Source organism: Pelodiscus sinensis, chromosome 21, assembly GCF_052426305.1.
Source record: "Pelodiscus sinensis isolate ZL-2025 chromosome 21, ASM5242630v1, whole genome shotgun sequence".
Lineage (NCBI taxonomy): Eukaryota > Metazoa > Chordata > Testudines > Trionychidae > Pelodiscus > Pelodiscus sinensis.
In genome coordinates, this window is record NC_143072.1 from 16,610,594 (window position 1) to 16,626,362 (window position 15,769).

At 41.5% G+C, this 15,769-nt stretch overlaps 1 protein-coding gene across 2 annotated transcripts in view; it reads right to left on the reverse strand.

Annotated features, from left to right (window-relative positions):
- PAFAH1B1 (platelet activating factor acetylhydrolase 1b regulatory subunit 1) overlaps positions 1–15,769 on the reverse strand; it is a 72,194-nt gene that overhangs the window by 33,496 nt on the left and 22,929 nt on the right. For both annotated transcript variants that reach the window (XM_075904873.2, XM_075904874.2), the window contains exon 2: positions 5,932–6,148. In XM_075904873.2, coding sequence (XP_075760988.1) covers positions 5,932–5,963 — 32 coding nt within the window. In that variant the 5' untranslated portion in view covers positions 5,964–6,148. The remainder of the gene's footprint in view (positions 1–5,931; positions 6,149–15,769) is intronic.

A 15,769-nucleotide genomic window follows, 5' to 3' on the forward strand; every position in this document is an offset into this window, starting at 1 on the left:
TAATAAACCAAAGTTCTTCTTCACACAGCGCATAGTCAGCCTGTGGAACTCCTTGCCAGAGGAGGCTGTGAAGGCTAGAATTATAACAGAGTTTAAAGAGAAGCTGAATAAATTCGTGGAGGTTAGGTCCATAAAAGGCTATTAGCCAGGGGGTAGGAATGGTGTCCCTGGCCTCTGTTTGTCAAAGGCTAGAGAAGGATGGCAGGAGAGAGATCGCTTGATCATTGTCTTCAGTACACCCCTCTGGGGCTCCTGGTGCTGGCCACTGTCGGCAGACAGGATACTGGGCTTTGGTCCTTTGGTCTGACCCAGTACGGCCATTCTTATGTTCTCATGGGAATTGCGTGGGAGGTCACGAGGTTATTTGTAGAGGAAGTTGCAATTTTGCTACCCTTAATTCTGCATTCCTTCAGAGGTAACCAGCAGCATCTCCAGCTCTCCAAGAGCCCAGCCGCTGCCAGTAGCAGTGCAGAAGTAAGAGTGACATGGCAGGATATTGCCACCCTCGATTCAGCACTGCTGCCTGCAGAAGTGGGCCCTCAGCAGTCACCAATGCCCGATAATCCAGCTCTGCCGGCAGCAGCGCTGAGGTAACTGGCAATACTGTGACGTCTCTAAAACAACCTTGCAATGTCCCTGTAACTCCTTTTAGGGCTCGGTCCCCAATTTGAGAAACTCTGGTCTCCTCTGTGAAATATGTATGCTATAGGCTAAAAGCATACAAAAGACCAGATTTCACAATGTGGTGATCCATGACATTTTTCATGGCCATACATTTTGTGAATGACTGTATTCATATTATTTCCGATATTGTGAGTTTTGTAGAAGACAAGTTTGTCAGGAGTCAAATCACCAAGTCAAAAGGGCAGCTCCTACAAGTGGTTTCATGTAGTTCACGGGTGTTGATTTTAGTTGGTCAACCAGAGCTAGCCTCGTAAAGAGAATTCAACAGTAAGTACTCTGCATCTGTTACAGAATCTCATTCCAGTCCATCGAAAGCAATGAAAATTACCACTGAGGCTGAAGCCATCCTAAAATGTGCTTACTTTGTCCTTCAAAGAGTCTCTGAATCACACACTGTACCTGCTACAGTAGCCCATAATTGCAAAATGAAAAATTTAAACTAGAAGGTATTAAAGCCCAGTGCAGGGATGGGCAATAATTTTTAATGGGGGGCACTTTAAGATTTTGGAAAGTGGTCAAGGGCCGCAATTTTCTATGAAGAGCCCACAACATGTAACTGCTGAGATTTCAAGCAGTTACACAGTTACCTATTTAACTGACTTAACGTCTCTACTTCCTACCACTACTTGCCAAAGCAGTAGTAGTAGTACAGGGTCAGAGACGAACCTGACAATTCTATGGCTAATCCAAAATAAATATGAAGAGGTTCTTTTTAAAATCTACAGATCCTAAAACCTGTCATCGGAATCTTTTCATAGAGAAAAGAATTACGTTCAAACTAAAAGTAGATCATAGCTTGACCTGAAGGCCTAGAACAGCATACTGCGTTATAGCTTACTAGAGACACTACATTGTGCAGAGTCCATCCAAACTAAAAAACATTCACATGCATGGGACAACAGTGGAAGTTTTACTCCTTTCAAATAGCACTACTTTACAAAATTACTGATTTGAGGAGAATAATTAAAAAACAGAATGAATAGTTTTCCAAATATTCTTGCTAAACTGCCAGCACTACTACAGAACTCAATTTCATATTACCAGATAACTAGGCCGTGTTTTGGGATCAAACAACAACACTTGAAAAATCCTGAAGAAAAATTACGTGGAACTTTTACTTGAGAATAAATCTTGCACTTTCAAAACTGTACTGGCTTCAATGCTGAATATTGGAAACCTAGTATTCAAAATAGGGATGTCGATGTGTAGTTGACTATACGATTAACCGATAAACCTAGGCTTACCGATTAATCTTGGTGACTAAACGCATGGCCCCTCCCTTGTTGTCTTTATCTGTGGCAGCGGGGGTGGGGGCCGGTGGTGTGGAGCTGGTGCTGGGGGGAGCCAGCTTAAAAGCCAGTCATCTCCCCTCCCTCCCCAAGCACTGGTTCTCTGGTGCTGCCTGCTCCCTTCTACGCCGTTGCCCCTTTCAGAAGGCTGCAATGAAACAGACTCTGTCTGCAGCGGGCCTGAGCTCTCTGTGGACAAAGGCTGCTCTGCTTCCCATGGACCACCCCTGGACAGGAGCTGCTGCCGGACCAGCCTCTGTTCATGGCGGGCCCAGGCTCACTGCGGACAGAGGCTGCTCCATAGAAGGCTTGGACCTCCCCACCTGCATATAGGGGCGGCTCCCAGTCCAGGCTGCTGTAGACAGAGGTTGCTTCGCAGCAGTCTCCCCTCCATCCCCATAGCACCCTCTGTCTGTGGAGAGCTCAGACCCTCCCAAAGACAGGCGCTGTTGCCACCCCTGTACTGCGTCTGTATCAGAGGCAGCAGCACAGGTTGCAGGCAGCCAGTCTGCGCAGGGAGACTGTGTACCAGACTATTCAATTACCTGATAGCTAACATCCCTAATCCAAAAACCAAGCAAATACACTTCTGAAGACACAAATGAAAAAAGTGTCCCGTAATAAGGTGTCAACTTGAACATGTATGAACATAACTAAGCAGTCCTTTAACGTTAAGAGTTGAATGGTTAAAACTTCACACAACTATTTCAGCAGTTCACATGGTAAGAAGACCAGCACTGACCGAATGAAGATAGTCACTGTTTCTGTGAAGGTTAACCCTTCTTTTGACCTGTGTTTATATACAGGCTCATGACTCTCCATTAAGACAAGTTAGTGACAGCATTAATATGGTCTCATTTAGCCCAATAGAGAATCTGTTATAGTATGATGAATGCTATAGTATGTTATACTCAATGAACGGGGAATGCAATGTGCTGCTTTTCACAATGTGCATCACTAAGTACCAAACAGTAGCAAATTCAATTCATATTGGTTATAGAATAATCTTTGTTTGTAACTAAGTTTTCCTATCATTATGCTATCTACCAATATTTATTCCTCACGAGTCTAAAAAATTGGAGGACTGCGCTTGAGAAGTAAAAAGTCTTTACAAAATCTTTCAAAGTATGATAGTAATTCCTCCAGCTGTATTAAATAACTTTCAACAAACAATTCACATCACTAAGTCTTCTTTAACACATGGATAATACTTTATTTCAATGTGCTATTTAAGCATTAAATAGTCTTTCCTTAAGTGAAGCAGCAACATCCAAAAAGACAAGTGCTTAAAGACCTGTGCAAATACCAATTTTGTATCTGCATCTGCAAAAATTATCAGCAGATAACCACATCCACAAATGCCCACAGATATTCGCGAATTTGCATGGTTCTAAACACAAAGTGTTTATATGCATCTGTATCTGCAAAAATGAACCGTGGATATCAGCATCCACATCTGCCGAAGCGGATACCTGTGGATATAAAGTGAATATCCATGGATTTGCAGGGCTCTACAAATGTTGCTTCACCCCTCACACCTAGTAACAGGCCTACACAAGATTCTTCCAAAAAACCAGAGTACCCAAAATACTTACAAAATTTCCATCTAAAATGTCACCATAGAAACAAGCTTTTTAAAAGGCATCAGTGGGATCCTCTCTTTCCTGCTCTTACACATTTATCCATAACACAATAAGGCACATATCAATTTTTTATTTTTTTTTTTGTAACTGACTTTTTTATAAACTACTGAGCTGTTAAGATTCCTCCAAGTTACTCCCCATCTTCTACCCCATTGTAGTAAAAAAGCAGACCATGGGCCAAATCCAGACCACCAGCTACTTTTGAACAGATACCAAGATTTACATAATTATTTTCCCTAGTTTGGACCTTGACCCCCCCCCCCCCCCCCCCCCCCCCCCCAAAAAAAAAATCTTTCCCTGCTCATTCTTTGGTATCCTTCATCAAATTCCCATCTTCCAGTCACACATTCCTCTTAGAGATTCATTCTAGATATCAATCCACAGTCCATTTTCAGAGAGACCTGTCAACCCCATTCCAATACTTCCTATTCCCCATATGAAGAATGTATGGATCTCTGACCTCTCTATCACCTTCTCAGGCAATCCCTCATCTAAAAGGAGCCCCAAGTGCCTTGTCAATTCCTAATTATCCACTCAGACTGTCTCCTTATCCTTCCTGTTCATGTATTGTTCCTTCAAGTTCTGGCTTCTAGCAACTAATTCTAATAGTGCTCTAAATACTATAACCCTTCATAAAAAAAAAAAAATCGATGAGTTCACATTCCATTTTATTGCATGAGGGTTTTACCTCACTTAAAGTTACTTTAGTACAACTGAATAGGAAAAATAGCATTCACATGCCATTTCATTTTTATATTTAGAAAATGTATTGACACTGAAGAGATAGCTATGAAGGTGAAGCTGAAGCAGAGAAGTGAAGTGGCTTGCCCAACACTGGACAGTAAGACACCAAAAGAATCAGAAAAAAGAATGAAAACAGATGGAGAGTCAGGAACCAAGCATTTTTAAGCCAGGCATTTTTTAAATTTTATTTTTAACAAGCCAGATTCCTCTAACTTTTCCTTTTCCCTTTTAATAATAAGGGGATAGTTGTTGCATTCATGAGCCATTCATAAAAAACAATGAGCACCTTCAGATGAGTTTTCCTGGTTAAAACTATCTGATTAAGTGGGTTTTAGCCATGAAAGCTTATTGCCTAATAAATCTATTAGTCTTTAAGGTGCCACAGGACTCCTCTTTTTGCAGATGCAGACTAACATGGATACCCCTCTGAGACTATGAGCCATCTGAGCACTTCAGACTATTGTCCATCAACAATTGGGGTATTGTGCTAAACTAAACCAAATCAACTCCTGTATGGAGCCACCATTTAAAACATCCCATTGTAGTATACTGCAAAAACATACATGCAGAAGTAATATGCTTAGGAGACCATTCATATTTTATCAAGTGACAACTGCCTATCCCCCAAATTGAACTTTTTAAGTAGAGCTTTCATTTTAGGAAAGGACACAGGGAAGCAGAAGTAAGCTTCTCAAGTGCTCCCCTAGTCACGTGCCCCTGGCCCAACAGGAACTATGTTGACTGTATCCATACCAGGCCAGGATGGTGGTAGATTGGCAGGAGACCAGCATCTGCCCAAGACACCACCTTCTTTTCCTTTAATTCCACCCCATTAAAACAAAGAACTTAGAGAGACTGATGAACTCAATTTTGTATCAAATTCTTCATAACTAACTCTCCTTCTCTGTCATTGATGGGGACAAAGCAGTATTTCTCAAAGTGGGACCTTGTGTGTACTTGCTAGGCACCACAAACAGAATACAGAGTGAATATTTTAAAGCTCATGACTTCCATATTTTATTCCTATGAACTGTGAACAGATTACATTTAGGGATGTCAATGTGTAGTTAATTATGATTAATCTTGTTGACTACACACATTCCTTCCCCCACCCCCGGCTGCTACCTTAATGTTTAACTGGTGGCCCAGCTGGGTCAGTGCAGCCTACCCCACGTTGCGGGGGGGAGGGAAGCAGGAGGGGGAAGGAGACTCCAGGCCAGCCAAAGCAATCCACCTGTGCCCTCATTTAAGCAGTTAACTGGTTAAACAGGATTTTACATCCCTAGTTTCAGCCTCATACTATAACTGTCTAATTGTTTTAAAAGAGTCTTTCAAATAATTTGTTACATTTTCCCCTCTTCCAGTCACCCTCTAGTCTACAACTCCTGACTCCTATCTCAAACTTCCAAGTTTATACTAGCAAAAAACTTGGAGATATAATCAAAAGGGCCATTTCATGAAGTCAAACTGGAAGAGAAAAACCATGTCTCTTTGGGAGTCTTATGAAATAAGAATGAAATGTAAGCAATTACTACTTTTGCTATTTTAAGTACTGGAAAAAAAATACATACAATTCATCTCGTTGCCTCTGTGACAGCACCATTGTGGCTGTGGTGTCAGGTTAACGTGATTCAACTGTAGCTACCTCCTCAAGGTTAAAAACCCTGTGAATCCTAGATCCACAATTCTGTCTGCCACAGAGCTGGTTCAGCCAAAAGGAAAAGGTTTCTCCCAACGTGAAATCCAATGGGAAATCTGGAGGCATTCAACAGGGAAGGTTCATTCCATCTAGAAGGGGGGAGAAAAACAACACATTTTACTTTTTCAAAAGTTTATGCATTCATTTGAAACCATTTTTGAAGTTACATGAACATCTACGTTCCCAAGTTGGAACAGTTACCGGAAGAAACTTTTCCATTTTTGTTATGTGTGCTAACCCCTGCATTCTTCCCATGTTAATTTTTCCAGTTTACACCCTTGCAAGTTTTCTCCACCTACAAGAGAGATCCAGACAGGCTACAGCAGTCTCCTTCAACCTTTAGTTGCTTTCCTCACTGCAGTCTCCATGACTCTAGTGATGTGCATTTTCACACTACATTGTGAGGTGAATATTTCCAATGATTAGCCCATTTTAGTTTGCAAAACCTGGCACAGAGGAGCACTAAGGATCTGAACTATTTTTGTACTGACAGTTTCTCCCAAATTCAAGGGTAGCAAAAAGCACTCTTTCCAACCTTAGTGTACAAAACTGCCAAGGGAGGTTGGGACAGTGGTTTTTGTAACATAACCTTCCACTAAGAACTAGATCCCATCAGATGATCCCAACTATTTTCAATCACTACAGACACAGGCAAGAGGTAAACAGTGACCCAGAAATAGAAAGCTACTATTAACCAACCAGAATTATCAGTTCCTGTCAACACTATTGATTTAACTGTTTGTATTCATGCTCTGGTGAAAGTTTACCGTACATCACATTGGTTCTCCTTGACTTGTCTCTGCAGTTCTTTCAATCCAAGTCCTTTCAGTAGTCCTTGGCTTGAACTGAGTTAGACTCAAAAATCTGCACACTGTAGTTAAATAGTATTCAGCCAAGTGGCATTAATACCAGCTTGTTGAATTCTGAGATGTGCAAAAAATTGTCTTTGGAATTTCACAATAACTACTCTGAAAACGGTTATCCAGCCATTTATGCACCCATCTTATAGTAGCCTCTTCTAAGTTGTATTTGCCTAGTTCATTGATAAGAAGATCATGCAAGACCATATCAAATGCCTTACTAAAGTCTAGGTATACCACGTCCACTGCTTCTCCCTTATTCATAAGACTCGTTATCCTATCAAAGAAAGCTATCAGATTGGTTTGACATGATTTGTTCTTTATAAATCCATGCTGGATGTTACCTATCATCTTATCTTCCAGGTGCTTGCAGATGAATTCCTTAATTACATGCTCCATTATCTTTCCGGGCACAGAAGTTAACTGACTGGTCTGTAGTAGGGTTGTCAGTTAACACGTATTAACGCCTGCAATTAACGCATTAATTTTTTTTAATGTGTCAATTGAAGGTGTTTCCACAGCACTGCCCCGGCTGCTTTTCAAGGGGGCAGTGCTGCCCTGAGCCCAGTGTCAGCTGAGGACGCCAGCTACCCCAGGCTCTGCATTGCGCTGCCCCTTTGAAACGCTGTGGTGGCGTTTCAAAGGGGCAGTGCCGCACAGCTGATCCAAGCTCCCACGCTGCTGCCCCTTTGAAATGCCGTGGCAGTGTTTCCAAGGGGAAGCACTTCACCAAGCCCGTGGTAAGCTAGAGTCTTATTGTTTAACACCATGATTAAATGCCATTAATTTTTTTTTTGCACGATTAATCACAATTATTTTTTTTTAATCACTTGACAACCCTCGTCTGCAGTTTCCTGAGTTGTTCTTATTTCCCTTTTTATAGATGGGAACTATATTTGCCCTTTTCCAGACTTCTGGAATCTCACCTGTCTTCCATGATTTTTCAAAAATGATAGTTAAAGGCTCTGATACCTCCTCTATCAGCTCCTTGAGTATTCTCGGATGCACTTCATCAGACCCTGGTGACTTGCTGACATCTACATTTTCTAAGTGATTTTTAACTTGGTCTTCAAATTTGATCTTCAAAAAATACCCCATTCCCATTAGCGTTCACTATGTTAGGCATTCCTTCATCAAACTTCTTGGTAAAGACCAAAACAAAGAAGTCATTAAGCACCTCTGTCATTTCCAAGTTTCCTCTTACTGTTTCTCCCTCCTCACCAAGCAATGAGCCTACCCTGTCCTTGGTCTTCCTCTTGCGTCTAATATATTTATAGAAAGTCTTCTTGTTTTCCTTTGTCTGTAGCTAGTTTGAGCTCGTTTTGTGCCTTTGCCTTTCTAATCTTGCTCCTGCATACCTGTACTGTTTGCTTATAGTCATCCTTTGTAATTTGTCCTACTTTCCACTTTTTATATGACTCCTTTTTGATTTTTAGATCATGCAAAAATCTCCTGGTTAAGCCAAGGCAGTCATTCGCCATACTTTCTATCTTTCCTCCACAGTGGAATAGTTTTCTTTTGGGCCATTAATAATGTCCCTTTGAAAAACTGCCAACTCTCTTCAGTTGTTTTTCCTTAGTCTTGCTTCCCATGGGACCTTACCTACCAGCTCTGAGTGTACTAAAATCTGCCTTCTTGAAATCTACTGTTTCCATAAAATAACTTATGGAAATTGAAATGTGTTCCTCTTTCCCAATTACTAAGATCATGCTCACGAACAGGATCTTCTAAAATTCACCTGTTTATTCCCTGTCTGAATGCAATCCAGTTAACTATCAGAGGGGTAGCCGTGTTAGTCTGTAAGGTGCCACAGGACTTTGCGTCGCTTTTGCAGATTCAGACTAACAGATTTATTGGAACGTAAGCTTTCATGGGCAAAGACCTACTTCGTCAGATGCATGCATCTGACAAAGTGGGTGTTTGCCCATGAAAGCTTATGCTCCAATAAATCTGCTAATCCAGTGAGTGTCAACTGTTTACTCAGTTATTTTACAAACAGGATATTAAACTACAATAGACTAGAGCACTGGTCTCCAACCTTTTAACATCCAAGATCACTTTTTAAATGTCATGGCAAGCCAAGATCTACCCTATGCCTTCCCTAAGACACCACCCTTTCCTTGAGGCCCCACCCTCTCCATTATTTGCTGTCCCCAGCCCTTAATCACTCTCACCGGGCTGAGACAGGAGGTGCAGGTTCTGGGGTAGGAATGAAGGATTTGGGTGTGGGAAAGCGTGAGAGGTACAAGCTCTGGGAGGGAATTAGTATGCAGGAGGCAGCGGAGAGGGGGATGCTGGCTCCAGGCTGGATAGTGTTGGGGTGCTGAGCAAGGCGTTTGGGGACGTGAGGGGCTCAGGGCAGGGGGTTCAGGTGTATAATGGGCTGAGGGTTGGGGGGAGGTGCAGGAGCATTATGATGCTGCGGCCAGATGGGGGTTTGGCCCCCAATTGGGAGCTTGTTGACCAGGCTTGATTTTTAAATAAAATATTAGGTCAACACAAAATATTTCAGCATTATCTTTATTTATGGGAGGGGTGGGAAACCTTTTGCGTTGGGGGCCACTGACCCACAGAAAAAATAAATAAATAAATCGGGGACCACAAAAGTGAGAAGCAAAAAACTAAACCCTCTTTAAAAACAAAAAAAACAAAAACACACACACACACACACACACACACACACACAACACTCACTGATGTGGCCCCAACTGAGACACCACACTCCCCTGGCACTCCAGCCCCATTTGGGGGGGAGGAGGAGGAGGGTTGGTAAGTAGGACTGAGGTTCAAGGCCTCAGGCCAGGGTAACTCTGAGGTTCCAGGGTGAGTGGACATTGTAGGCCTTCCAGGCTCTGGGGTAGGGCCAAAAATGAGGGATCCAGTGTGTGGGACAGGGCTGACAGAGTGGGATGGGGGTGCAGAATCTGGAGGTACGTGTTTGGCCAGGAGGGAGGGGGCAGAAACAGGGTGCTGACTGATGGGTGTCTGGTCATGGGGAGGAGGTGGGAGCAGAGTGTGGATGGATGTCTGGCCAGAGGAGAGGGGGCAGAGGCAGCTTGGCCAGTACCTGGGGATCTCCAGGGACGAGTCTCTCTCAGGAAGGATCTGCGGGCAGCTCTGGAAGAAGTGCACATGTGGCTTTAAGAAATCCAGCTGCTACAGATCTTCCACTGCCGTCTTAACACACACACACACACACACACACGAAGGAAGGGAAAACAAGAAAGCACACACGCTGCTATGGGATGGGGAGGAACAGCAAGCACACACTTCTTACGAAGCTGGATCCGTCATGGAGCCGTGGGACTTCTCTCCCTCTCCCCCTCCCCCCGCCCAAACTGTAGGTGGGAGGGACCAAAGGGATCAACGGGCAGTGCCTCCTGGACTAGATTGGTTGGTGACTACTGGACTAGAGGGAGAGGATCGCTTTTCATGCAAATGTATGTTGTTCTTCATCTATAAACAAGCATGATTTTTTCTAAACAGTTATCCATTAAGTATTAGCTGCTATTTAAATATTAAATAAAACAGACAGCCTTAGCCACTCATGGAGTTGTGTATGCTACAGGATATTTTAGTTTCAAACCTGATTAAATAAATGATTGACCTCATATTGATGACCCTACATGCAAAGTTGTATGTGCGGAAATCCAACTTATTAACAGACCTACATTATGAGGTTGCACATGCTTCCAACAGGTTTTCCATAGTTTAGATAGCATAATTATAAACAGTTAAATGGTGTTAACCAGTTCAACCTTCCAGGTCCTGATGCAGTTCAACACCCCATAAGGGTTAACAAATCCAGTCCTTTACTTCTAGTACAAGCAGCTGAAGCAGTGGACTAGCTATCAAGAATTGCTAAGAATTTTCCCTGCATATACATGAATAGTTGTAAGTCTGTGAGAAGATCAGTATGGTCATACACTGCTGGCATGGCTTAAAATTAGGGCGGTAAAGCAATTAATTGCATTGTTAAACAATACTATTTAAATATTTTTGAATGTTTACACATTTTCAACACAGAATAAGTGATCAGTGCTCACTTTATATTTTTATTACAAATATTTGTACTGTAAAATAGTATTTTTCAGTTCACCTAGTGAACTGTAGTGCAAACTATCAAAGTTGAACTTACTAATGTAGAATTCTGTACAAAAAATAACTGCATTCAAAAAACAGAATGTAAAACTCTAGAGCCTACATGTCCACTCAGTCCTACTTCTGTTCAGCTAATTTTAAGACCAACAAGTTGATTTACATTTGAGAGATACTGCTGCCTGCTCCTTACAATGTCACATGAAACTGAGAGCAGGTGTTTGCATGGCGCTGCAGCTGGCATTGCAAGATATGTACCTGCCAAATGCACTGAAGATTCACATATCCTTTCACACTTCTACCACCATTCCAGAGGGCACACGTCCTTTTTGATGGGTTCTGCTGAACAATTCAAAGCAGAGAGGACTGACATGTTCATCATCATATGAGTAAGATGCTACCAGCAGTAGAGTGAATCTTTTTTGGTGGTTCAAGTTCTCTAGTTTCTGCATCAAAGTGCTACTTTTTAAGACTTCCAAAAGCATGCTCCACACTTCGTCCCCCTCAGATTTTGGACAGCACTTCAGAGTCTTAAGCCTTGGGTCAAATGCTGTAGCTATTTTTAGAAGCCTCACATTAGAACCTTCTCTTTTGTCAAATCTGCTGTGAAAATGCTGTTTAAAAGAAGATGCGTTGAGTAATCACCCAAGACTGCTGTAACATGTAATATATGGTAGAACGCAGGTAAAACAGAGCAGGCGACATACAATTCTCCCCCAAAAAGTTCAGTCACATATTTAACTAACGAGCTTTTCTTAAACGAGGACCATCAGCATAAAAATATGACCTCTGAAATGTTATCTAAAACACGATGGGAGATACAAATGTTTTAGCACACTTGGCATGTAAATACCTTGTAACAACAGATACAATGCAATGGCAAATGCCTGTTCTCATTTTTAGGTGACACTGTAAATAAGAAGCAGGCAATAGTATCTACCATAAATGTAAAGTAACTTGTTTGTCTTGGCATTGGCTGAACAAGAAGTATGACTGAGTGGACTTGTAGGCTCTAAACATTTACATTGTTTTGTCCGAATGCAGTTATGTAAAAAAAAAAAAATCTACTTTTGTAAGTTCAACTTGCACAAGGTGTTGCACTACAATACTTGTACAAGGAGAATTAAAAAATACTATTTTTATGAATTTTGTTTGTAAGTTTTGCCCCATCAAAATACAGTAAAACTCCAATTGTCCAGCATCCAGTGGTCCGGCACCAACTGGAACCCGGAAGTGCTCCAGCCAGCCGGGCAATTGGAGCTCCGAGCCCCACGCACACTCACTGGCCGGGAAAGGGAAGAGAGGGGGAAGGGGATTATACCCCCGTGACGGGTCTGCCGGGACCCGCACTGTGTCTGGCCGGGGAGTGGGAAGGGGGTTGGCAGGGAACAGTGCAGCCAGGGGCAAACTCTGCACCGTTTGCAGGAAAGCGGGGGAAGCCCCACACAGCCTCCTGCTACAGGCCAGCTGGGGCTGCAAGCGGCAGCAGAGGGAGCGAGGCGAGGGGTGGCGCGGTGGGACCCCAGCTCCTCTGCCCCGCCGCTTTCCCAAGTACTCCGCCGCCGTCACTTGCAGGTGTGGAAGCAGGAAGTCAATGGTAGGCCAAGAACCCAGTATTTTCAATTCATATACTAATCTGACTACACTGCTTCCCCATAAGTTTTTTTTTTTAATTCAGCAAAAAAGCAAATTCCCGGTTAGGAGTTTATTATAAGTAGCCTTATTTTCCTAAAGGTTAAACAAAATTGTGTCCTTCTCTAGTGCATCTCCCAGAACACAAACAGCTTCTCTTTCTCTTGCTTTTGTCTAAATCAAAGTTAAGATTACAAGCAAATAAGTTATCGTGCCAATAGCACTGCTGTATCCAGTGAAGTTAGGTGGCCTTTTATTGTTGACTAAACAAATAATTTAACTATTTTCTTCTTGGTCTATCTAATGAAGGTTAAGCAAGGCCATCATTTAAAATGACATTACTCGGGGCTGTAACATTTTTGAGTAGCCATCTGCTAATATCTTGCCTATGAACTGACTTTTCCACATCAAAGCGAATCAGACGAAAAACTTTAGATACACAAACCTTTAAGTTTGTCACCTTAAAAGAAAAGATGCAAGCAACAAAGATTTCAGGTTTGGAAACATGCAAGGAAGTAGTATTAGTGTACCATGTGGAATTGAGTCTCTTTTTTTCCTGGAGTCAAGTCATTAATACAGATAACAAAGAAAGAATTAGTACTGTAAGTCAATAAATCCCCTGAGCTTTTTAAGAAAAATCCTATAACACACTCAAGATAGTGAGTGTTACTGCTTTCTAGAAAAATAAGCAGCTAAATTAGTTGGGATGTTTGTATGATGAAGTACACCGGTCGTTTTCCTCATTGTCTCACATCTGTAGACTAAGGTATAGAGTTGGTCACGTTCAGATATTTCAAGTTAAATTTGTGTGAACCTGTCCCAGATAAGAAAGTCTGGCTTTGAGATAAATATAAAATTATCTACAAAGGTAAGAACTACTATAAAAACTTATTTTATTTCTGTCTAGTGATAAAATGTAGAACTCTTGAAACATGAGTAAGTTGAAAATACAGGATAAATATTAGTTATTCCTTATATTTTTCTGGGGAAGAAGTTATTGGAATTTTAGGGTTAGGTTTTAGCATACAGACTACTGAACTAGCAATGTAAAAAACATATACAAAATGTTAACTGAAAACAATTCTATTGGTTACACAATTAACCCTGGAGCTCAGCTCCCAGCTGCACAACATGGCAGGACCAGCAGAGCTGGAGCAGCACCTTTGGCTGGGTGGGGCACCAGTTAACCTCTTACATCCTTATACTGAACCAACACTCTAGTGATAATGTTTTTTGGGGGTTTTGTTTTGTTTTATTTTTAAGAAAAATGTATCTGTATCATCTCAGACCACTAATAGCAGTTTGCAAAAACAAAACAAAACAAAACAAAAAACCCCACACCACACCCCCCTACTACTTTGGTGTGGAATACTGTAGGACACACATACCAAAGGCATCTAGCCATTTGACGTAATTTTAAGTAAATATCCTATGGATACTGCTTTAAGGGCCAAAAGGTATTTTCTGGCTTCTTGGCCAAATAATGCTAAGATAATAATGTCATAATTCTGGAGAGGATCCTAGAATGATGGGGATTTTGATTAGGTTTAGATGTTTTTAATTAATTAGTGTCTTTTTTGAAGGACAGGAATATGCTTTTTGTGTTACCTGGAAAATCCTGTGAACAGTTTTCCTACAGAGATTAGCTTAAAAAAAAAGAAAAAGAAAAGAAAAAAAAGGGGGGTACCTGTTGATCAATTTAAGAGTCGATGGATAAAACAAGCCTCCTAAATAAAAGGGTCTTTCAACTGGCTTTTTTACAAACATGAGACATTCCTTCTCTTGCACCAAATGAGACATGTTTCTCCTATGGTCCTTAATCACAGTATCACTTTCTCAGTTTAAGATGGCAATTCTGTGAATAAGTAAATAGATGTACTTACTATTGCAAGAACAAATTTTCATTTCCAGATAACCAGTTAATAACTGATACAACTCCTACAGACTGAAGTGTACATACAACCAGGCACTCTACTTCCCACTATATAAAACTGAATGGAAACCAAAGAATAAAATGTGACAGACTTGCTCTTAACTACTTCTCTGCCAAACATGCCTTGCTCTGAACATATGAAAAATATGGTCTTCTGAAGGATGAGAGCTCCAGTAAGAAGGATAATTTCAAACAAAAACTTCTCCAAATTCTCCTATAGCACCTTAACTAGAAGGCCCATCAGAAGGATGAGGCTGAGGCCATGTCAACCTTACTGGGACTATAACTGTTATGCCCTAGTTATGCCAGCAGTGTCCTGCAGTACAGATACAACTCAAAGTGATGGAAGGGGTATTTCAGACTCTGTAGGAACCACTGCCCCCCAAATGATGGCAGCAAGACTGAAAGAGGTACTCTTCCATCAATCTAGCTGTGTCTATCCCAGAAGTCTACTTGTCATAACTATAATCTGCCTATATTTTAAGTATAGGACAGATCTGAGTGAAAATGAGCAGATGGCACACAGTTTATATATCCTCCTTTCTGCCCTGAGAAGGATTATATTCCTCCAGCAAATTTACTCTTTATATTACCAGAGGGTTCATCCTAGAGACTAACAAAATGTAAAGACTGTTGTCCAAGCACTTCTGCAAGAAGATAAATAATGAATACAACAGTTTCTGTCCTCTATAAATACAGGATTTGAGAAGTGGCAAGTATGTTGAAGTACAACCTTGCAAAAGCAGTTTGAAGACATAGATAAAATGTTCTCATTTCAGCAGATTTATGGTGCATTTTGGACAGGCTTATGGAGAACAGTCAGCCAGGATGAGGCAAGGAGAAGAGCTATTTGAGCCCTTCCCATATGAGAAAGTAGAATGGCCCTAGAGCCTGTTCTTTTTCTAGGAAACAATGGGAAGGAAGAGAAAATTCATTTCCCAAGGGAAGCAAGTAAGCAGGGAAAGAATAGTACTGGCACCCCTTCTCCAAGAGAAGTAGGGAGGAGCAATGTTGACGCCTCTATTTTCCAACAAAGCAGCATATGTTGAGAAGGCGTTACTGGGTGGCAAAGGGTCTCCTATGTACCTTGGAGCCTTGCAAACAAGTAGGTAGCAGGACAGGTCCTGTGTTTATAATAAGATAGAGAAGAGCCAAGAACTCATTTAATTGGAAGAAACAACAGAGGC